We start from the raw sequence: 22,500 nt of genomic DNA, 5'->3' as shown, positions 1-22,500 counted from the left end.
GGAAGCACTGCTTTGTAGTTAAACTGCCGCCATCACGGACCTGCTGCCACTCGTACTCTGCGCTGCGGTCCGCACAGTAACGCTCTACAGGGACCGCCGTCACCTTAGTAACAGGGAAAATATCAGAAAAAATCAATAAAGTGAGACAATAATAAAGAATCTGTAGTGTGTGTGTGCGCGCGTGTGAGTGTGTGTGCGCACGAGTGTATGTGTGCGAGAGTGTGTGTGTGTGTGCGCGAGTGTGTGTGTGTGCGTGAGTGTGTGTGAGTGTGTGTGTGTGTGTGCGTGCGAGCGTGTGTGTGTGTGTGTGCGTGTGTGTGTGTGCGTGAGTGTGTGTGTGCGTGCGAGTGTGTGTGCGTGTGTGTGCACGAGTGTGTGTGTGCGTGAGTGTGTGTGTGCGAGTGTGTGTGTGTGTGCGAGTGTGAGTCTGTGCGAGTGTGTGTGTTTGCGCACGAGTGTGTGTGTGCGAGTGTGTGTGCGCGAGTGTGTGTGTGTGCGCACGAGTGTGTGTGCGCAAGTGTGTGCGTGTGTGTGCGCGCGTGAGTGTGTGGGTGCGAGTGTGTGTGGGCACGAGTGTGTGCGCAAGTGTGTGTGCGCGAGCGTGTGTGTGTGTGTGTGTGTGTGTTTGTGCGAGTGTATGCGTGTGTGTGCGCGAGTGTGTGAGAGACTAGCAATGGAAATCTAGGGGTAAATGTTACAGGTGTAACTGTCCTTAAAATAAAAATCTTAAGCAAAAAAAAACAACAAAAAACAAAAACAACAACAAAAACAATGATAACATTCAGGGAAAATGTTGGATTTCTGATGTGGATTCGCTCGTTCGTGTTCGCATGTGTTTCCTACTACATCTATAACACGTTTACAAAGATCTTGTGGACATGAGGTGGGCTGAAGGGGAGGAGAAACTCGTTCGAACGTTAAACACGCTTCATTCTTACGTTTCACCGACGCACCTTTAAACGTCGGGATTAAACGAGGAACCCTGTGATGTACAAACTCTTCCATCAAACATCTAAATGTATAAAACAACCTTTTATCACAGAGAATGTTTTCGTGAACGTCTGAAACGTCGGTCACTTTTATTCGGACGCCTTCGTTACCCGTTTCGGTTATTACGTAAGGATTAATTGTGATTCGTTTGAGTTCATCAGATGAAAAAGAGAAACTTAAACACCGGCCAGATTTTAAATCCAATGAGGATATGATGTGGCAGCGAGCCAGGACACGGCTTAATACAATTCCTGGGAAATTCCCAGGAGACTCGTGTGTGAATCCAGACTAATTAAAAAGGAAATACTTTAAAAACGGCTGATTAAAAAAACAATAGTGCAGAAGCGTGAAATCCAAAGTTAACGTCACGTGACAGGGAAAGTGCTGGGATATGTGTGTGTGAAAAGACCAGTACAAAGTGGCTGTAATTTGTGCTACAGAGTTGTGTGTTAGGTTAATATATACAGTATGTATATATAGTGGGCGTGGCCAGTGCATCTGACAGGTTCTGACAAGATATATATATAGAATTGAATTGGAATATAATTACAACTAGAAATGGATTTCAGTCAAACTGCCAGTATGTGTGTATGTGTGTATGTATGTATGTATGTGTGTGTGTGTGTGTATGTATGTATGTATGTATGTATGTGTGTATGTATGTATGTATGTATGTATGTGTGTATGTATGTATGTATGTGTGTGTATGTGTGTATGTATGTATGTGTGTATGTATGTATGTATGTGTGTATGTATGTATGTGTGTGTATGTATGTGTGTGTATGTATGTGTGTATGTATGTATGTGTATGTATGTATGTGTGTATGTGTGTATGTATGTATGTGTGTATGTATGTATGTATGTGTGTATGTATGTATATGTATGTGTGTATGTATGTATGTGTGTGTATGTATGTGTGTATGTATGTATGTGTATGTATGTATGTGTGTATGTGTGTATGTATGTATGTATGTATGTATATGTGTGTGTGTGTGTATGTATGTGTGTGTGTATGTATGTATGCTGTATCTATGTATGTGTGTATGTATGTATGTATGTATGTATATGTGTGTGTGTGTATGTATGTATGTATGTAGACTCCGCCCACAAGCAGGAACAACTCATTTGCATATTTTGCCTGAAAATAAGCCCCGCCTCCATTTTTTATTTCCTTATTTAAAGCTTCTATTTACATCTTTTATCCAAGATCCTCATATACAAACCAGTGTATCATACACGTCATGTTTCTGGGTCAGAAACTAGCTAGAACCGAGAGATGCTGCTCACACATGCATTTTGTCATACTGTTCTGCAACCGATCCATTTTCTGAGGTAATTCTATTTCAATTTAAGTAACTAGCGACTGATTCGAAACGAAGTGGATTAGCGAACTACTGGATCAGTTAGCACGGATCGAGTGGAACGGAAAAGTGTGTTTAGTTCGAGTTTTTGATCCCCTGACGTCAGGAAAACAGCATACTGGCAAATTTGTGATATACGTCCTCACGCATGAGAGGATTAGGTCGCATGGCACCGTCTGATATCTGAGATCGGACGTCGTTATCGTACGTGAACATTGTGTTGAACTGATGCTACGTGTCACCCGTATAGGGCACGTAACGCTTAATGTTTTCATTATAGTCAAGCAATGGCATGGCATAGTGACCATAACACACACACACACACACACACACACACACACACACACACACACACACTCGGAGCAGTGTTTCCGATATTCCACCCTGCACAGCACAGCAGAGGTCCGTAGTGCTAAAAGGGCTAACAGGTCTTTGGTTAAACAGATGACTATTTCCTGTAGCGAATCAGCCCCTTCCCACACTCCGCTCCATTCCTCTCCTCCTTTTCTTCTCCACATCCCTCTCTCTCTTTCTCACTCTCCCAGAGTTTTATGGCATGCTGACAAGCGGATGATATTATCTTCCTTTCATTCTTATCACTGCTAAAAAACAGCTTGAGCTTGGCCGGGGCCTCGGGCTGCTGCGCGCACCGCTGACCAATGAGAGAGCGTAGACGCAGATGTGGCCTTAAAAGCCGAAAAGGTCAAGAGCCCCTTGTGAATAAAAAGAGAGAGAGAGTGGGTGAGAGAGAGAGAGAGGCCACTAATCTATCTTATCACTTTCCCACAGTGCCCATATAGGCGCCCGGCGCCGGAGGGCTGGTGCCAACACCACGCCAAGTCCCACGGACACATAGCGGAGACGAGGGGGCGGGCGGGGCCACGACACTCACACATGGAATGTAAATGTACGTTTACGACAATGAGGTTCGATAAACACTCCTTTAACCTGAGATTTCCAAACTCTATTCACCACATCTGTAGCACACAGCATCAGTTTGAAGTTATGAAGAAAAATAAAGAAGTACAGATGGTTGTTGGTGCTTCTGGAAACAGTATGTAGCTAATACACTTAGCACGCGTTGCATATCTGACACTGATGCTAGCACAAACCTGTCAGATGCACTGGCCACGCCCACAATCCACAGCAGTACCGTGAGAGACTTAAGCTAGTGTCATTAAAGTACATGAAGTGTAGATAAAGATTTATAAAATGATAAATACTGCCCCTAGACTTCAATAAATGCCCCTAGACTTCAATTATAAGCGGGATTTGGAATAAACTGGAAAAACTGAGCTGGGAAAGTAGCTGGAATTCCGATCTGTGGTAATCAGACACACATTATAGACACCGCAGACCGAGATAAGGGTTGAAAAAGAAAAACCCAAACTGTGACGTGTCCGTCTAACGCTGACGTATTTGACGGCCGTTAATATCTTGGAATAATATAAATAATAATCATCCGTCTGTTTTGTGCATGGAAACGCGAAGACGGCGATGTAATCTGCTCGTAATGTTACATCGAGACGCTTTTATACGGCCGGTCCGATCGAGCCGTGAGCGGTCGAGCCGCCGCTCGGTTTGGAGCGGTAGCGCTCGCGGCTTCTCGCTGTTTGGCCGTGTCACGTCGAGGTCGAGCTCGAGCTCGGTCGAGCCGCAGATCTGTCAGTAGCTCAGGGAGGATAAATAAACACAGGCCTGGAGACAGGGCACGCTGCTGCGTTTGAGGTTTTATTTTAGATGAGCTGTTTGTTTGTGGTACCGCAGGAGACCGCTGTCAGGGGGCCGGCCATACGTGCGCTTCAGAATCCATGCTGCTGGATTCAGTTTGTACAGCCGCAGAACACACACACACACACACACACACACGAATACACAGTGTAGTCTCACACACACACACCCACACACACTCACACACACAAATGTTTCAGCAAACGAATGATTTGCCTGAACCCGCTGAACCCTGTGTTGGTTATATAACAAGATCTAAACTTCACGCTGCTGTTAAAAAGAAAACGATTGCATGCTGATATTCACAGACACTGTGTCGTGTCTTTAAAGCTGCAGTCTGTAATAATACCTCGTTTTCTCAGACTGGTAATAACTATATCATTTTTTTTAAAAATACCGTATAACAACGAATCTGTTGTCATGGACTTCAGCGTTTTTTTAAAGGGGCTATACAAAATAAAGTTTATTATTATTTTACATATTCTGGCCCATAAATAAGCTCCACCTCCATAAACCCATGGATCTTGCTAGTGTCTTTAGTTTCAGATACAGCTCCTGGACTAGGAATAGACTCCGCCCACAAGCAGGAACAACTAATTTGCATATTTTGCCTGAAAATAAGCCCCGCCTCCATTTTTAAGTAGTGAATCTTCTTTTATTTCATTATTTAAAGCTTCTATTTACATCTTTTAGCAAAGATCCTCATAAACAAACCAGTGCATCGTACACGTCGTGTTTCTGGGTCAGAAACTAGCTAGAACCGAAAGATCTCGCTAGTTTCTGGCCCAGAATCATGATCTACTTTAACTGGAAATGTGTGAAAGCTTAAACATTTTTATTAAGCACACGATTCCGGTGGATACAGTCCGTCTTCTATCTACAGTCCGTCTTCTATCTACAGTCCGTCTTCTATCTACAGTCCGTCTTCTATCTACAGTCCGTCTTCTATCTACAGTCCGTCTCCTATCTACAGTCCGTCTTCTATCTACAGTCCGTCTCCTATCTACAGTCCGTCTCCTATCTACAGTCCGTCTCCTATCTACAGTCCGTCTTCTATCTACAGTCCGTCTTCTATCTACAGTCCGTCTCCTATCTACAGTCCGTCTCCTATCTACAGTCCGTCTCCTATCTACAGTCCGTCTCCTATCTACAGTCCGTCTCCTATCTACAGTCCGTCTTCTATCTACAGTCCGTCTCCTATCTACAGTCCGTCTCCTATCTACAGTCCGTCTCCTATCTACAGTCCGTCTCCTATCTACAGTCCGTCTTCTATCTACAGAGTTCACCGGATTTTTCTGAAGCTTTAATTATTTCTTACATTTAAAATTTTATTTCAATTTTACTGAGCAATTGAGGGTTAAGGGCCTTGCTCAGGGGCCCATCAATGGCAGCTCGGTGACCATGGGGTTCGAACCCATGACCTAACATTCAGTAGTCCAACACCTTAACACATGTATGTATGTAAAAACCTTAAAAACAAATATCTCAATATACAATAGTCATGTCTCTGAATATACTGTATATTTGTGTGTGTGTGTGTGTGTGTGTGAGTACACTCCTGTGTGTGTGTGTGTGTGTGTGTGTGTGTGTGTGTGTGTGTGTGTGTGTGTGTGTGTGTGAGAGTACACTTTGTGTGTGTGAGTACACGCGTGTGTGTGTGTGCGTGTGTGTGTGTGTGTGTGTGAGAGTACACTTTGTGTGTGTGAGTGTGAGTACACTTGTGTGTGTGTGTGTGTGTGAGTGAGTACACTTGTGTGTGTGGTCATGTCTTTACCATGGGTGTAGCTGTGAGGAGGAACTTGGGTATCTGGGTGGGTTGACAGCGTCTGATGGTGAAGGTGTTGGAGCGTCTGCTGTGTATCGACACGTCGGTGTGTGAGAAGATCCACGAGCTCAGAGAAGTGAAAACCAGCTCCTGCAGCAGAACAATGAACACAACATTACTGTACACCATCTCTATAACGTCATGACACTTTACTCAGAGATCAGACCCGTGATCCGATCAGACCCGTGACCCAACACGGCTAAGCAGCACTCCCTAGTGTTCCTGCTCTTCACTGCTGCCTCGTCGGGACACGTTTCAGCCCCGACGCCACATCCTGAGGTGATGTTTTAACCCCGGAGACGCAGAAACACACAAACACAGCAGCAGACAGAGCTGGAATTATGGCTGATATTTCCAGTGAGTCATGAAGGCTCCGTTTCCCACAAGATGTCTGCCATAAACACGGCTGAAAGAGGAGGTGTGAGGCAACGAGGGACGAGTGTTTGGAGAGCCGCGGTCCGGGCTGCGTTCCCAACCCACACGCAGAGAGGGAAGATACGTCTGGAAACCCTTACGGCGGCGAGGATTCAGTTCGCACTTCTCTATAAAGAGTCTGTGTGTCCACATGAGCAGGGACATGATCAAACCCCACGCGAACAAACACCACCGTTTGGACCTGAACACCTTCAGAACACCTTTAATTAACTCTTCTGTTTAAAGTTAGTTCGTTATGTTCAATCACGTCGAGCTTAAAAGATTCCAAACTAAATTAAAGCGGCGGTGTGTAAATCTTTGTCCCTTTATTTGTCCTTTGTCTCAGTTGCTTCTTTTTATGTCGTACTTCTGTTCTTCTTTTTTGTACTTTCTTTTTTTCTTCCTTTCCGTCTTTATGTCTTTTTCCGTCTCGTCCGACATCTTTTCTACTTTCTGTTATTCGTTTTCTTTCTCTTTGTTCTTTTAGACGACGTTTTTTTTTACTCTCCTTCGTTTCTCGTTTCTTTCTTTTTTAAGTGTTGTTTCTTTCACTGGGTTCTTTTCTTTTCCTTTTTTTTCTTTCCTCCGCTTAGATTTTCTTTCTTTTATCCTTTCTTTCTTCCATTTTCTTATTCATTAGTTTTTTTTTCCTTTCTTTTGTTTTCTTGTTTATTTATTTATTTATTTAGTTCTCTCCTTCCTTCCTTCCTTCCTTCCTTCCTTGTCCGGTCCTTGTTTTTAAAGGAGAAGAAAAAAATACTTCTTTATTTCCTTCTTGTTTTTTTTATGTTTTTATCTCTTTTTTAATTTCTCACTTCTCTTTTTTCTTTCTTCCTTTCACAATACATCCTGCACCTCCAATAAAACTTGCTAGTTTCATTATTTACGGAATTTAAGCCCATTTTCTATCCTCAGATAAACGGACAGGATCTATTTTATCTGGCTAGCTTTATCAGTTTTGTGTTTACAATTTCTGGCCCAGAAATAACCTCCACTCGGCTAGACTTAACGTATCTTGTTAGTTTTTTTTTTTTTTTTTCATTTAAAGCTTCTATTCACATTTTTTTCTCCACAACATAGACTCAGCTAAAACAAACCGATCTTCACCGAATATTACCAAAAAAATGACTGACTGCACCTTTAATACCAATCTAACTGAACTGGAGATGCTCCTTTAATGTTAGACTCAAAACGAGTCCCTACGAGATCAGAGCTCCATCACGCCACAGCACCATCGCCAGAATCCACTAAAAACCACACACACGCTGTGGAACACGACCTGAGGAGGGGTTCGGGAAGCTAAAAGCCACCCAGCTGCTTCCTCTTCAGCCGGAGCGGAGCCAGAAGGCAGGGATCAGGGCTCTGTCGGCGTTCCCGGCGTTCCCGGTGTGGTGTAGAGGACCGAGAGCACTGAGGGTGTCACATTCTCCTCTGTGCTCCAGTAGAGCTGGGAGACGCCAGACGTCCAGAGTAGGATTACACCTTCTGTCAGCACCTGAGGAGCAGAACTTCTCCTGCCTTCAGCTCTTCACCAGATCATCACCACATTACACACACACACACACACACACACACACACACACACACACACACACACACACACACACACTCTTCGCCCACCGTGCAGACACAGGACGCTGGGGACCGTGGAGACGGTGTCACTTACACCAACACTTTCCATCTCTTACAGCCGTTTCTATCCGAGTCATGAAAGTAAAACTGTCCCGTCTCCAATGACAGTGTGAGTGTGTGTGTGTGTAACAGGAGTGTGTTAATGACTGATGAGAGACGTTCACTGGGGTCTCACGCACTCTTCTTTCACATTTATTTGTTTGTTCTTCTCTCACTTATCTCTCGCTTTCTCCTTCTTTCTTTTCCGATCCCTTTTTTCTCACTTGGACGTTTACTTTTCCTTCTCACTCCTTCGTGTCGTCTTTCCTTTTCTCACATTCCCCTAACTTTTATTTATTTTTTGCTTTATTCCTCTCTCGCATATTTGCTTTTATTTCTTTTTGTCATTTTCCTTCTTTCAACCTTCCTTTTCTTTCGCTCTTGCTTGCGTGTTCTTTCTCCGTTTAATTTTTTCTCTCTCTCTCTCTCTTTCTTACAGCTTTAATTTTTTCTCTTTTCATGTTTGTACTTTCTCAACCTTTGGAATCCTTTCCTTTTTTTTTTTCTAACCTCCGCATGGTTTTGTCTTTATGCTGTTGAACTGCTGCGTCTCACCTGCAGGACGGCGCTGTTGTGTGTGTTGGGGAATGACGTGGTTCTGTCTGGCCACAGGATAAGATCGCTCTTAGAGAGATAACACGATCCAGAGCTCACACTGCTCCCAGCCTTCCTCCCACCCTGTCCTGTTTCATCCTCCTCCTCCTCCTCGGTGCCTGCGCTCCACAGCCGCCGGTGATGAAGCCGGTGAGCAGCTTTAAAGGAGAGGTAAAGTGCGAGCCATCTGAGCACAAAGAACAGGAGAGGAAGTGTATTTAATGCAGAACTATAAGATATTTACATATCTGACTGTCCGAGTTACGCTTAGTCGTCTAATCTGACTGGACAACACACACGTTTCCTCAACTTTTTGTATATATAGTATACAGTATATATACACACACACACACACACACACACACTAGGGGTGGCACGGTACATGAAAAAACACCCGAACCTTTCGGTTCGCTTGTCTCGGTTCGGTTCGCGTCGCATGGTAGCCCCGTGCTCAGTTTCGCCTCAGACAGTTTCGCGCGAACATGTATATAGACCGGGCATCACCAAATGGCGGACCGCGGTCCGGACCCGGACCGAGTGACGGGTCTGCCCGGACCCGTTAAAATTCTAATATTATCATACTAAGTGACGACGACGACGGCGACGTGACACACGGCCAAGTACGGTGACCCATACTCAGAATTTGTTCTCTGCATTTAACCCATCCAAAGTGCACACACACACACACACCGTGAACACACTCCCGGAGCAGTGGGCCGCCATTTATTCTGAGGCGTCCGGGGAGCAGTTGGGGGGTTCAGTGCCTTGCTCAAGGCCACCTCAGTCGTGGCCGGCCCGAGACTCGAACCCACAACCTTTGGGTTATGAATCAGACTCTCTAACCATTAGGCCATGACTTGCATAAGCATCTCCTTATTATAATCTAATATTATAAGATTATAAACTCTTTGATATTAATAAAAAGATAAATGTTTCATTCATACACAGTTAATCTAGTTATTACGACAGGAGCGTCATCAGAAGCCGAGCCAAAAACAGATTGTTCCTGTTCCATACTCCAGAGCAGAAGGTGGCAGTAATGCACCTAATTACGCTGGCAGGACAATTAAGATTTAACCTGCTGGCAGGACAGTTACATGTCCATGTCTCTCAGTAGGAACGGAAGATGGAAAGGGAGTAAGGAGAGGTGGAAAGGAGAGAGGAAAAAGGGAGCTGCTCAAAGCTCTGCACTTTTCTTTTATTCAGTAAATTCTGCCCTGTTCTATTTTACCTGAAATGTCCTTTAGCCTAAAGGTTCCTGTTATTAATGTAGTTAATGTTTAAAAAAAAAGGGAGAAGCTCAAAAGTCTTCTGTTTCATTTTGTTCTTAAAGATTAAAAGCACTTTTATTTGATTCAGAAGATTCTGAATGTTTTACATTACATGAAATCTAGGCCCTAAGTTCAGGCTGCACAAAGCAAAGTGTGTTTGTACTTTATTTATTTTATTCAGTAGAAATTCAGCGTCTGTTGTCTGTTACTTGACATGTAGTAAAGACGACTACAGGATTGTTTTCCGTTCAAGTGCCATACTGTACAAGTTCAGACTGAAAACACTTGAAATTTAACAATAAACTAGATTTGTAAAGTTCGACGCGACAAACTTTGATGTTGGCTTTGATGAGGCAAGTATTCGCAAAGGCCGGTGCTTTTTGGAGGCGAGTGGACATAAGGGTCAGTGCTACTTTTGGAGGCAAGTGGACAGAAAGATAGGGTGCCAAAACATTTGGGGGCAAGTTAAGACGAGCATGTGATGTCATCCGAATACACCTGAGGAAGTTCCCCTCATTGTTCTGAGTGTTTTGATATGTCACATGTCCATGTTGTAAAAACTTTTTTGATTTTGCATATTTGTGGGCGGGGCTGCGGCACAAACGAAAAGCCAGTCGGTACACCAAATTAAAACTTTGTTCAGAGTCTCACCCTAAAGGAGCTGGCCGAGTTTGGTGTAGATAGTTTAAAAGCTTGCCGAGTTATAAACCTCCAAAGTTTATAATGGGAGTCTATGGGGGAAAAAGGCCAATTTGAGACCCGGTACCGGAAGTACCGGTACTCGGATCGCTTAGAAAAGTAACATATCTGAATTTGGTGCATGTGGCTCGAAAGCTCTAGGCCGCGTTAAATTTTATACATTTTTGTCTACGCTGAAATAGGAAAACTGAATGTTGGCTACTACAAAGCGACATAATGATATAGAAATGTGTGTGTTATTGATTTTATTAACATGAGGGTGCACTATTTTAAGTGACGATATGAGATTCGGACCTTTGCTGGGAGGAAATGTTAGTAACTGGACCTCTTGGAATTTTAATTGAATACCCCTGATTTAAAGTGACCATTTGGTTGATACCAACTGTAACAATACCAACACAAGGTATAATGTGACTGTGATTATTAAAGGGACTATTTGACTGATAACAATTGTAACAATAACAAGACAAGCATGGGTGTAAATTGAATACCCCTGGTATAGACAGTAAACGTTGAGTAAGTGGAGGAGATAACGAAGGCTGGGCGGAGTTTGCGGACGCGCCCGCGTCGTTCAAACATTTTGTATTTCATGTTACTTACGACGACGACGGAAATAAAACAGTAGATAGAACTGCGAGTGTGTGCGAGCATTGTGCAAGATGCATTCGCTATGCTAATGACATCACTTCTGATATGACTGTCGTGTGATGTTAAACTTATGCTTGACTTTATGATCGTGGCCTTTGCGATTGTTATAGCCTCATTATGTCATGTTACACCATTAGATTATATATTTATGTGTAAAATATTTGGACTTGTTTAAAATACAGAGCTTGTAAAAGAGTTCCTCTCTTTTTCTTTATTTTTTTTTTTTGTTTTGTGTGTAAGAGCTACACTGAAGTCGTCAGTTTGATAATTACAAGTTAATTTCAGTACTTGTGTGCTAAAAAGTAACAAAATCTCACCTAGATTACATTACAAAGATGTTAATACTGTGTCGTAAATTGTGTGAATAATTAAGCTAATAAGCTATAGATCAAATGCTGAAGGAAATTTCTGGAGTGTTGGAGATTAAAAGGAAAAAATAACGAGGAGAACCGAAAACCGTGATACGGACCGAACTGTGGGTTTTGTGAACCGTGCCACCCCTAACGTACTGTACACATATAGTCAGGTATAAGCGTCAGACCTGGCCAGAGTTCCCTGCAGCATGACGTTGGACATCTCGGCTGGAGAGACGTCGATGAAGCGCAGAAACGAGAAGCAGCTGCCTTCATGACCTACAGAGCAACAATGTGTGTGTTTCAGGGTGATGTCAGAATTAGAGAGAGAGAGAGAGAGAGAGAGAGAGAGAGAGAGAGAGAGAGAGAGAGAGAGAGAGAGAGCGAGTCGAGAACGGAGAAAGGGGGGGGGAGACCTATCCTCCTCCTCTCTCTCGTCTCTCTCGCGCTCTCTTTCTCTATCTGTCTCTCCCGCCCTCATCTTTTTTTTTATCCTTCCAGCCCGCCCTCCCACCCGTCCCTCTCTCTTCCCCCCCCCTCCCCTCTTCTCTCTCTCTCTATATATACTTATCCCTCTCCCTCTCTTTCTCTCTCTCTTCCTCTCTTTCTCTCTCTCCTTATCTTTCTCATCATCTCTTTTTCTGCGTTCTATTTTTTTTTCCACTTTCTTTTCTTTTTCTTTTTTTGTCTCTTTCTCTCGCTCTCTCTCTCTTTCTCTCCTCTCTCTCTTTCTCTTTTTCTCTCATCTCATCTCGCTCTCTGCTTCCCTCCCTCTCTCTCCTTTTTTTGCCCTTCCTCCCTCCCTCCCTCCCCTCCCCTCTCTCTCCGTCTCTCTCGTCTCTCTTCTCTCTCTCTCTCTTCTCTCTGCTCTCTCTATCTCCCCCTCTCTCCCCTTCTCTCCTACTCTCTTCTCTACGCTCTCTCTCTACTATCTAGAGAGAGAGAGAGACTCACTTGTGTTGTGAAATAAGGAGTGGTGGATGTGTTGAGAGGAGAACGGTGATAAAACCTGCAGCTGTCTGTAAATCAGAGACACACATCAGAGGTACAGGTTAAATATCTACAGTGTGTGTGTGTGTGTGTGTGTGTGTGTGTGTGTGTGTGTGTGTCTCAGGAACCTCACTAGGGTCATGAAGATATAAAACCAGAACATAATGAAACTCACCTGCTCCTTCCTGGGTTGCAGGTATGAAGGAAACCATGACGAAACAGGAACTTGGACATGACAAAGGGTTTTAGGGACATGTGGAACGGGGAGCGTGTCTCCTGTCTCTCAAACAGGTCTGGGTGATTACACACCTACACAATAACACACATTCAGCTCTGATGTCAGTGTGCAAGCCTTTCTAAACACCTACTAACATTCTGCTATGGAGCTGATGGATTGCTGGACTGAAAGGTAATCAGATTAGACACAGGAGCTTTACTGCTCTTACATCATGACGCAACACGCGCACAAAACAGACCTTTCGGAACTGCATGACGAGGTTCATGAGGCTGCTGGTGGTGCTGTGCGCTTGCTGCGACGTGCCCATGGACGACTGCAGCAGGTCCTCGATGGAGATCTTGTTCTTCAGAGCCTGGTACAGGAGCCTCTGTCTGCTGGTCAGCTGGCACGAGGTCAAGATCTCGATCTGGAGACGACGGAGAGGTGAGACAGGGTCACTGTGGTACGAACGTATAACTCATAGTGTGTGTGTATGTGTATGTGTGTGTGTGTGTGTGTGTGTGTGTGTGTGTGTGTGTGTGTGTGTGTGAGTGCATGAGAGTGCATGTGTGTGTATGTGTGTGTGTGTGTGTGTATGTGTGTGTGTGTATGTGTATGAGTGTGTGTGTTGTTGTATGCTGTATGAGTTGCTTTGTGTGGTTGATATCGTTGGATGTGTGTGTGTGTCGTGTGTGTGTGGTATGAGTGTGTGTTGTATAGTGTGTGTGTGTGTGCTGTGTGTGTGTATATGAGTGTTGTGGGTGTATTGAGTGTCATTGTGTGTGTGTATATGCATGCTGTGTGTGTTGCTGTGTGTGTGTGTGTAGATGTGTATGTGTGCCCTGTGTGTGTGGTGTATGTGTGTGTGTGGGTGGTGTTGGGTGTGTTACACGTGTGAGTGTGCTAGTGAGTGCATAGTTGTGCTGTGTGTGTGCGATGTGATGAGCTGTGAGTGTGTGATTGATGCTGTGTGAGCTGATGTTGTCGTGTGAGTGTATGAGTCGTTGTGTGTATGTGGAGTGAGTGTGTTGGTGTGTATATGAGGGTGGTTGTGTATGTTTGTAGTGTGTATGTATGTGTGTGATGATCAGTGTGTGTGCGCGAGTGTGTAGGTGTGCGATACCGCACTGCTGACAGTGTGTAGAGTAGAGCGTGGTGTGAAGGTGAGGTGTGTGTGGCGTCAGTGAGTAGGTGTGTAGGTGGCGTGTGAGTGTGGGAGTGTGTGAGGTGTGTGAGCGGTGTGTGGTGGTGTGTGAGTGTGTGTGTGTGTGCGCGCGTGTGAGTGTGAGTGCGCGTGAGTGTGAGTGCGCGTGAGTGTGAGAGTGTGTGTGCGGGGATGGAGTGTGTGTGAGGTGTGAGTGTGTGTGGAGTGGAGCGGTGGTGGGTGGTGCGCGTGTGAGTGTGTGAGTGTGTGATGTGAGCGTGCGAGTGGTGAGTGTGGGTGGTGTGAGAGGTGTGTAGGTAGTGTGCGTGTGAGTGTGTGAGTGTGTGTGCGCGTGTGAGTGTGTGTGTGTGAGTGTGTGTGCGCGTGTGAGCGCGTGTGAGTGTGTGTGTGTGTGCGCGTGTGAGTACGTACCTTGTCCGAGAGCTCGTTCTCTACGTCCTTCTTTATCCTGCGCAGCATGAAGGGCTTCAGGATCATGTGCAGTCTGGAGAGCTGGTCTGATGTTTAACAACACAAAACACACAAACTTTAAACGACAACAAATTATATTATAATCTCTATAATAATTATAATAACATCCTTCTGATGGAACTGTTCGCTTTTGTGAACAAAATTCCCGACTGTAAGAACGCAGTAAATATTATACAGTGGGTCGACTGCACGAGAGTCATATTCAAAAGCTTCAGAGAATAACGAATCATATTCAAATGAATCTGACATTGAATCAGTATGAAAACTGTTTAACGTGATACTGAACTCATTTAAAATGATTCAAGGAGTTAAATGAATCAGATTAAAATGATTCACAACAAATGAATCAAATTGAAATGAATCAAATAAAAAAGAATCGGATTTATAAATGGCGCTTTTAAGTCAAATATATCAGACTGAACTGAATCGGTTTCAACCGAAATCACTGAGCCTTGAATCAGTATAAAGTCTAATGGTCATAAAATATAAAATATTCTAATATTCAAATGTATTTTGCTAATACTGTATTCCTATAAGATGGGTAAAACTGAAACGAGTAAAAATGAATCAGAGAAAAATCCACCTGAATTGACTCAGAGTAAAATTAAATAAAGTTAATGAAATTAAACAGGCTATAAAGTAAAGAATCTAAAACTTAAAAGCGAATCAAATTTTTTTTTTATTATCATGGATTCATCTAAAATGATTCAAAGTGAATTGCAAAAATAAATTAAAAGATTCTGAATGAAACGGAATTAAAGTGAAAATACAGAGTAGAATATATCTTAGGAAATATTCATCAGATTGAAATGAATAAAAAAAAAAAGAATGAAAGTAAAATAAAATAAGTGAAGAGAATCAAACCAAAATGGTATCGATTAAAATGAATCAGAGTTAGATGAATCAAATAAAAAAAGGAATCATTGAAATGAATCAGAGTGAAAGTGATTCCAGTGTTCAAAATGCCTTGTTATTATGACAGATCCCTATAAAATAAATCATGAATCAGAAATAAATAAGATCAAAGTGAAAAGAATGAGAGAGAAAAGACTTGTGTGTTAATGCGTCATAAAATATTACAGCCAATCACGTTGCATTGTGTAAATGTTATGGTGATTGGACCAGTTAACAGGAGCAGAGAGTTTGATGACATTTAAAGGTGGGGTCTCCGATGTTTGAGAAATGCTTCAGAAAACTGAGTCGGGCCGACAAACAAAACAAAAACAAAACAAGCATGTAGCCAATGAGCAGAAAGGGGCGGGGCTTGTCAATATGGGCGGAGAGAGTGTTCGGTGCGCATGTGTGACATTAGCAGAAAGCGGTTTTAACATCGACATGGAGGATAAAAACAAAGAAAGAAAGAGAAGAAAGACTTACGATAAGGACAAGAAGTAGGACGTGTTAATATAGGATCAGCTTTCCAGCGCTGGAGAGAACTGAAGGAGCAGGAAGTTGGCCACATATTCACAGGTTGGAGTTTCCCGAGTCAATAACTCCTGAGCTAAACGCTGTTACTACACAAATAACACCTCTTTTCTATCGTAGTAATGTAGAGAGGCAGCTACAACCGCGTTTTGTGTAGTAACAGCGTTTAGCTCTGGTTTTATCGACTCGGTAAACTCCGACCTGTTAATTTGTGGCCGACTTTACTTAAGACGCCGAGGCGCTTTTTTCCTTCTCGATAGGTGAGTAACGTTGGTTTTGCTTTGTTACACAGAACTAATATATGCCTTTGTCCTTTACATCATTATGCTTGTGTGGCATTTTTCGACAATCGTATCGTTCTTCCATTCAGCTATGATAAAGACACGTTTCTTTCCGTTAGTCGCCTGGGTTACGTACGCATGTGTGGGCGGAGCTATCGATACAGGGGTGGGACCCGTTTGGGTTAGGGGCGTGTTTGTTTTGGTGATTTCGAATGTCAACATTGGCTTTCAAACAACAGAGACCCCACCTTTAATGACTAATGACCTTTTCCTTTAACCGTCTCATAACCGTTTTTTAACGGATTCACGTCCATCCATAAGACACCGAGGTGACCTCGAGGACTCACTCTCATCGATGGCGGATTTGTTCTCGGCGTGGCTTTCTATGTCTTTGGAGAACCACTCGTTGAACTCCTCGTGAGAGTCGAACAGAGTCGGCATGATGAAGTGCAGCAGAGCCCACAACTGAGGAGACAAACACAAAGAGTTTCATTCTCTCTCTCACACACACACACACACACACACACACACACACACACACACACACACGCACACACACGAGCGTAGTCTCACCTCGGCCATGGTGTTCTGGATGGGTGTTCCTGTGAGCAGCAGTCGGTTTCGGCACTGGAACTGAAGCAGGATCTTCCAGCGCACGCTGCAGAGACACAAAAGCATCATCATCATCATCATCATCATCCGGGAGACCTGTCAGCACGTCTCCGAGAGAAACCAACACGGGGGGATCAGACGCACTGAGACAGCTCGGCTCCGAGGCGCTCGCCGGGGTAACCGTTCATCTTTCACCACAACAGAAGCTGCTGGTGCATTTGCTGTCATGACGAGCAGGGCAAAATCTCACACGCCGTGTTTTGGACACGGAGACGGTGTTAATACATGCCATGTGAGGAGGAAAGGCAACATCCAAACCCGTCCTAGTGCTACGACCATCAGGGACGGTTTAGATCGGTTTAGCGTTCAAATGAAAAAGGGGCAAAAACATACGTGAGGTGGGAAAAAAAAACAAAAAAAAAATTTATATATAAAAAAAAAAAATTATAAAATATTAAAGTAAAAATTTTGTTTATGCAAATCTTGAAAAAAAATCTAAACCCATAATATATAAATGAATATATATAATATAATATAATATAATATTATATACCTGGTGCTGCTCTTCAGAGCCTGCGCCTCGTCCAGAACCATGTACTGCCACTTGACCCGCTGGAAATACTTCACGTCCTGCACCACCAGCTGGTAACTGGTGATCACCACATGGAAGGGCGCGTTCTGCGTGTACAGCGTTTTCTACATACACACAGCCACATTGTTTACTCAGACATTCGCCAAATAAATGAATAAATAAATAAATATCTCACTGGGATGTTTCTCTAAAACTCACCTGGCTCCAAAACTTCCTGATGACTTTACGGTCGTGAGGGTTTCCCCAGTACGGCAACACCTGTGTGACAGAGACACAAACTCTTCGCTCGTAATCCGTTTAACATCGTCATCACCCACATTCCTATTCATCACTAATACAACACAACAACACTGCCCCCTGCAGGTAGGTTCCGGGCATGACGGTGTATTCAGTAGTGTGCATGTGTTGTTCATGTTTTCAGAGCTTTAAAAGATAAAAATAGGACGATGCAACCTTGTTTAATTGTTATCTGGATCTGTAAATAGAGCCTGTTCGGGGTTTCGGAAAAGCACGGCACTATTGAAAGGTTTCCATGTGACTTCCTGTGCAGCTGCGACTCTCACCTTGAATTTGGGCACGAAGCGGGTGAACTCCTGGTGCCAGTTGTTGAGCGTGGAGGCTGGAGAGATGATCAAGAAGGGACCCCAAATGTTGTCTCTCTGCAACACACAGGGAAATAAAGTCAGTGCACAGGTGCAGTATGAGAGGGAGAGAGAGAGAGAGAGGGAGAAAGAGAGGGGGGGAGAGAAAGAGGGAGAGAGAGAGAGAGGGAGAGAGAGAAAGAGGGAGAGAGAGAGAGAGGGAGAGAGAGAGAGAGAAAAGAAAAAGAGAGAGAAAGAGAGAGAGATAGAGAGAGAGAAAGAGAGAGAATGTGTGTGTGTGTGTGTGAGAGAGAGAGAGAGAGACAGGCACAGAGAGACAGAGAGAAAGAGAGAAAGACAGAGAGAGGGAGAGAGAAAATGTGTGTGTGTGTGTGTGTGTGTGTGTGTGTGTGTGTGTGTGTGTGTGTGTGTGTGAGAGAGAGAGAGAGAGAGAGAGAGAGACAGAGAGAGAAAATGTGTGTGTGTGTGTGTGTGTGTGTGTGTGTGTGTGTGTGTGTGTGTGTGTGTGTGTGTGAGTGAGAGAGGGAAAGAGAGAGAGAGGCAGAGAGAGAGAGAGAGAGAGAGAGAGAGAGAGAGAGAAAATGTGTGTGTGTGTGTGTGTGTGTGTGTGTGTGTGTGTGTGTGTGTGTGTGTGTGTGTGTGAGTGAGAGAGGGAAAGAGAGAGAGAGGCAGAGAGAGAGAGAGAGAGAGAGAGAGAGAGAGAGAGAGAGAGAGAGAAAATGTGTGTGTGTGTGTGTGTGTGTGTCAGACACAGAGAGACAGAGAGAGAGAGAGAAAATGTGTGTGTGTGTGTATGTGTGTGTGTGTGTATGTGTGTGTGTGTGTGTGTGTGTGTGTGTGTGTGTGTGACAGACACAGAGAGACAGAGAGAGAAAATGTGTGTGTGTATGTGTGTGTGTGTGTGTGTGTGTGTGTGTGTGTGTGTGTGTGTGTGTGTGTGTATGTGTGTGTGTGTGTGTGTGTGTGTGTGTGTCAGACACAGAGAGACAGAGAGAGAGACAAACACAGAAAGACAGAGACAGAGAGAAAGACAGAGAGAGAGATAAAAACAGGAAGGAGTGAGTAGGAAAGTTCCCTGTGCACCCCAGGAACACGTCTGTCACATCAGCTCCCACTTCCTGTCGACTGAATCGTGCAGCTGGACAAATTCTCCTGACCCCAAACTTTAAGGATAAATGTGGAAAACTCTGTGGTGTGATGAGTCATGTGTGAGGATGTGTGTTTACTGAGCCTCGGTGTTGCTCCTGTACAATCACCACTAAACACCACATAACACACACAGTCCTGTCCTAACGGTTAGAGAGTCTGACTCCTAACCCTAAGGCTGTGGGTTCGAGTCTCGCCCCGGACACGACCGAGGTGCCCTAGAGCAAGGCACTCATTATATATCATGTGTGTGTGTTTGTGTGTGTGTGTGTGTGTGTATGTTTGTGTGTACACTAGTGAATTGCCGTGGTCTTATTTACTAATACGTGGCTGAATGAGAAGAACAGTGCTCGTGGTTGCTCTGGTTGCCATGGCGATCATCAGTAGTTTCTAAGGTTCCTGTGGAAAGCGCTCACCTCGGCCAGGTGGGCCAGCAGGGCGATGCTCTGGACCGTCTTACCCAGACCCATCTCATCTGCCAGGATACCATTGATGCCCTGAAACACACACACACACACATACACACACACACACACACACACAGTGTTAAATAGTGAGACAGCACCTCCCCAGCCCCCACCCCCCGACCCCATCACTGTGTATTTCTCAGCACTGACCTGTTCGTAAAGGTTTGCGAGCCAGTTCATGCCCTTGAGCTGGTAGGCTTTGAGCTTGCCGTTGAAGATGGTGGGTTGAGGGATGTCCTCTCCGGCCTGGATGGAGGGATTAGACAAGCTGTAGCTCTCCCCGAACCCGGAGCCAGAGCCACACCCACCTGCCACATGTAGAGAGGCACTGCGACTGTCCTTCGATTCCTCATCAAACTGCCTCGTCTGTATAACAGGCAACACACACACACGCACACACACACACACACACACACGCACACACACGCGCACGCACGCGCACACACGCGCACACACGCGCACACACACACACACCCACATACACACACATGCACACACATGCACACACGTGCACACACACATCCACATACACACACATGCACACACACACACACGCGCACATACACACACACAACCACACACGCGCACACACGCACACACACACGCACACACACACAGAGATGTTGACCGAAATCATGCCTCACTTACAAACTATTTAAAATAGTTTAATTCTGTTTAATTTTCTTCTTTCACTTCTTTCAATTCTGTATTTTTTATTTTATTTATATATATTTTTTTCTTCCTTTTCTACCATCTGTTTTTCTTTCCCTTCTTTTTTCAGTTCATTTTTTTAAACTGGCATTTAATGTTTTTCACTTTTATCTTAACAAAGAGAAAGTTTTTTCCAAAGGTTTAATATTCTGCTTTTTATAATTTCTTCTGCTTTAAATATTTTGATATTTAAGAAAAACATTTTTATGGTAATTTTTTTTTTTTGTCCTGTTTTTTTTTTTATATATATATATATATAAAGCTTCGTGTACATCATGAACTAACTGAAATACTATAAAGCGATGCGTCGGCTCACTCTGGCTTGGTGGATCTGATAGGCTTCTTTGGCGTTCCTCAAGGCCTGAGATTTGTAGTATTCGCTGTCTGTAGGGAGAAAACAGACACGTGTAAATAAATAAATAAATAAATAAATTACAATAAATAAAATACAATAAATAAATAAATAAATAAAATACAATAAATAAAATACAATAAATAAATAAATAAAATACAATAAATAAATAAATAAATAAATAAATAAATAAATACAATAAATACAATAAATACAATAAAATTCCTAAAAATCGGTGAACTCTTCATTTAGAATCTATATTTAAATTATTATTTTTTTAAATGTTCTTTAATACATTAATATAAAAAAGTGTTAATTAGGTTATAGCCTTAGGTGATAAGGTTAATATATATATATATATGTATTTTACGGTGTTCCTGTTGTCTATGTGGCTGCAGGATCGTACCGTACTCCTCGTGGCCCACGTTGACCGTCACTCCCCTGCCGATGCTGATCTGCCTCTGGGCGGCGCTCTCGTCCAGCTTCCTGAGGATCTCGTCCTGAGCGCCGTCACTGCCCGTGCCTTTGTGTTTCCCGCCCATGAAGTGAGCGTACAGCTCCGTCTGAGTGATCAGGAAGTTCAGCTTCCTCTGCTGCCGCTTAGCCTGATGGCACACAGGAGGAGGAGGAGGAGGAGGAGTTTAATTAATAAACGTTCTTTAATTTACTTACAGACTTTACACACAAACAAAACAAGATGAAGTTAATGGGAGGAACCAATAAATAATTTCATACCTTCATTAATTAACAATTTTTAAAAAAAAATGTATAAATTTTTTTTCTTTCTTTCTGATTCAATATTCAGAACAATAAATCCCTGCTAGTTTTATAAGAACGATCATTTGAATTTATTTATTGTTATTCTCATAATTAATAATCATTAGTCATTAAACAAAACAATAATTATGAATAATGAACCAGAATAATGAATCATTTTAAACTGTTTTATTTCTATCAAAATATTTTTATGTTTATTTTCAGACTTCTCTCATGATTAGTCTAAAGCAACAGATTTTTTGTTTTAAATAGTTAAATGTTCGTAAATTTTTGCTTTATAAATTCTACTTTTAGAATTACTTCTGTTTTGCTTTTTGAGTGTGTGTATATATGTGTGTGTGTGTGTGTGTGTGTGTGTGTGTGTGTGTGTGTGTGTGTGTGTGTGTGTGTGTGTGTTTATATGTACCTCTCTCATCTCCTCGTCCAGTTTGCGCTGCTCTAGAGCTTCTTTTTCGGCTCTTTTGCGATGTTCTTTCTCCACTTTCTCGTACTTCTTCCAGTAGAGCAGCATTTCCTTAGTGAGGCGTCGAGCTCGAGGCAGCGTCTCTTTACAGTTCTTCTGTGCCTGGATCGCCGCTCGACGCACCTCACGCATGCACTGGTGGGCCAGCTACACGAACACACACACAAACACAAGCACACACACACACACACACACACACACACACACACACACACACACACACACACACACACACACACACCCTTATTATCCTCACAAGATACAGTACTGTTTTTTTTAAAGGGACTTTAAAGAACTCTATAATTATAAACACTTTTTAAAAAAAAAACTTAAAATTCTACAAATAAATAATTAAACATCTAACTTTCCCACTTCGCTAACTAAACAAAAAGATTTCCACATCCAAAGGAAATAATATAAATAAAAATCTACAATTATTTACTAAATTCATAATTATTTATAATTATTCAGTTACAGTAAAAAAATAAATATATATATATATAAATATCTTGTTTTTTTTTCACTAATGTAATTCTACAGTTTTTTTACAGTAAGGTTTTTACCTTTTTGGCGTTGGTTAACACAAAGTTCTTCGCAGAGGCTTTCTGCTTAAAAGCCTAAAAAATAAAGAAATAAAAAAGTGAGTAAAGAAATGAAAAAGTAAAAATGTAA

General features: G+C 43.0%; 1 protein-coding gene across 1 annotated transcript in view; it reads right to left on the bottom strand.

Annotated features, from left to right (window-relative positions):
* Positions 1-22,500, bottom strand: part of ino80 (INO80 complex ATPase subunit) — a 48,246-nt gene that overhangs the window by 18,398 nt on the left and 7,348 nt on the right. The window contains exons 8-26 of the mRNA XM_047801789.1: positions 22,392-22,445; positions 21,772-21,975; positions 20,995-21,193; positions 20,553-20,620; positions 19,676-19,891; positions 19,475-19,555; positions 17,874-17,969; positions 17,509-17,568; positions 17,272-17,414; positions 16,680-16,764; positions 16,454-16,571; positions 14,341-14,426; positions 13,024-13,191; positions 12,723-12,856; positions 12,512-12,576; positions 11,746-11,836; positions 8,548-8,773; positions 5,857-5,997; positions 1-103 (exon numbers count right to left, since the gene is read on the bottom strand). The exon at positions 1-103 is cut by the window's left edge and continues 123 nt beyond it. Of these exons, the coding sequence (XP_047657745.1) occupies positions 1-103; positions 5,857-5,997; positions 8,548-8,773; positions 11,746-11,836; positions 12,512-12,576; positions 12,723-12,856; positions 13,024-13,191; positions 14,341-14,426; positions 16,454-16,571; positions 16,680-16,764; positions 17,272-17,414; positions 17,509-17,568; positions 17,874-17,969; positions 19,475-19,555; positions 19,676-19,891; positions 20,553-20,620; positions 20,995-21,193; positions 21,772-21,975; positions 22,392-22,445 (2,338 nt within the window). The remainder of the gene's footprint in view (positions 104-5,856; positions 5,998-8,547; positions 8,774-11,745; positions 11,837-12,511; positions 12,577-12,722; positions 12,857-13,023; positions 13,192-14,340; positions 14,427-16,453; positions 16,572-16,679; positions 16,765-17,271; positions 17,415-17,508; positions 17,569-17,873; positions 17,970-19,474; positions 19,556-19,675; positions 19,892-20,552; positions 20,621-20,994; positions 21,194-21,771; positions 21,976-22,391; positions 22,446-22,500) is intronic.

Source organism: Tachysurus fulvidraco, chromosome 16 (assembly GCF_022655615.1).
Source record: "Tachysurus fulvidraco isolate hzauxx_2018 chromosome 16, HZAU_PFXX_2.0, whole genome shotgun sequence".
Taxonomy (NCBI): Eukaryota; Metazoa; Chordata; class Actinopteri; order Siluriformes; family Bagridae; genus Tachysurus; species Tachysurus fulvidraco.
This window is presented reverse-complemented; position numbering and strand designations above follow the sequence as displayed.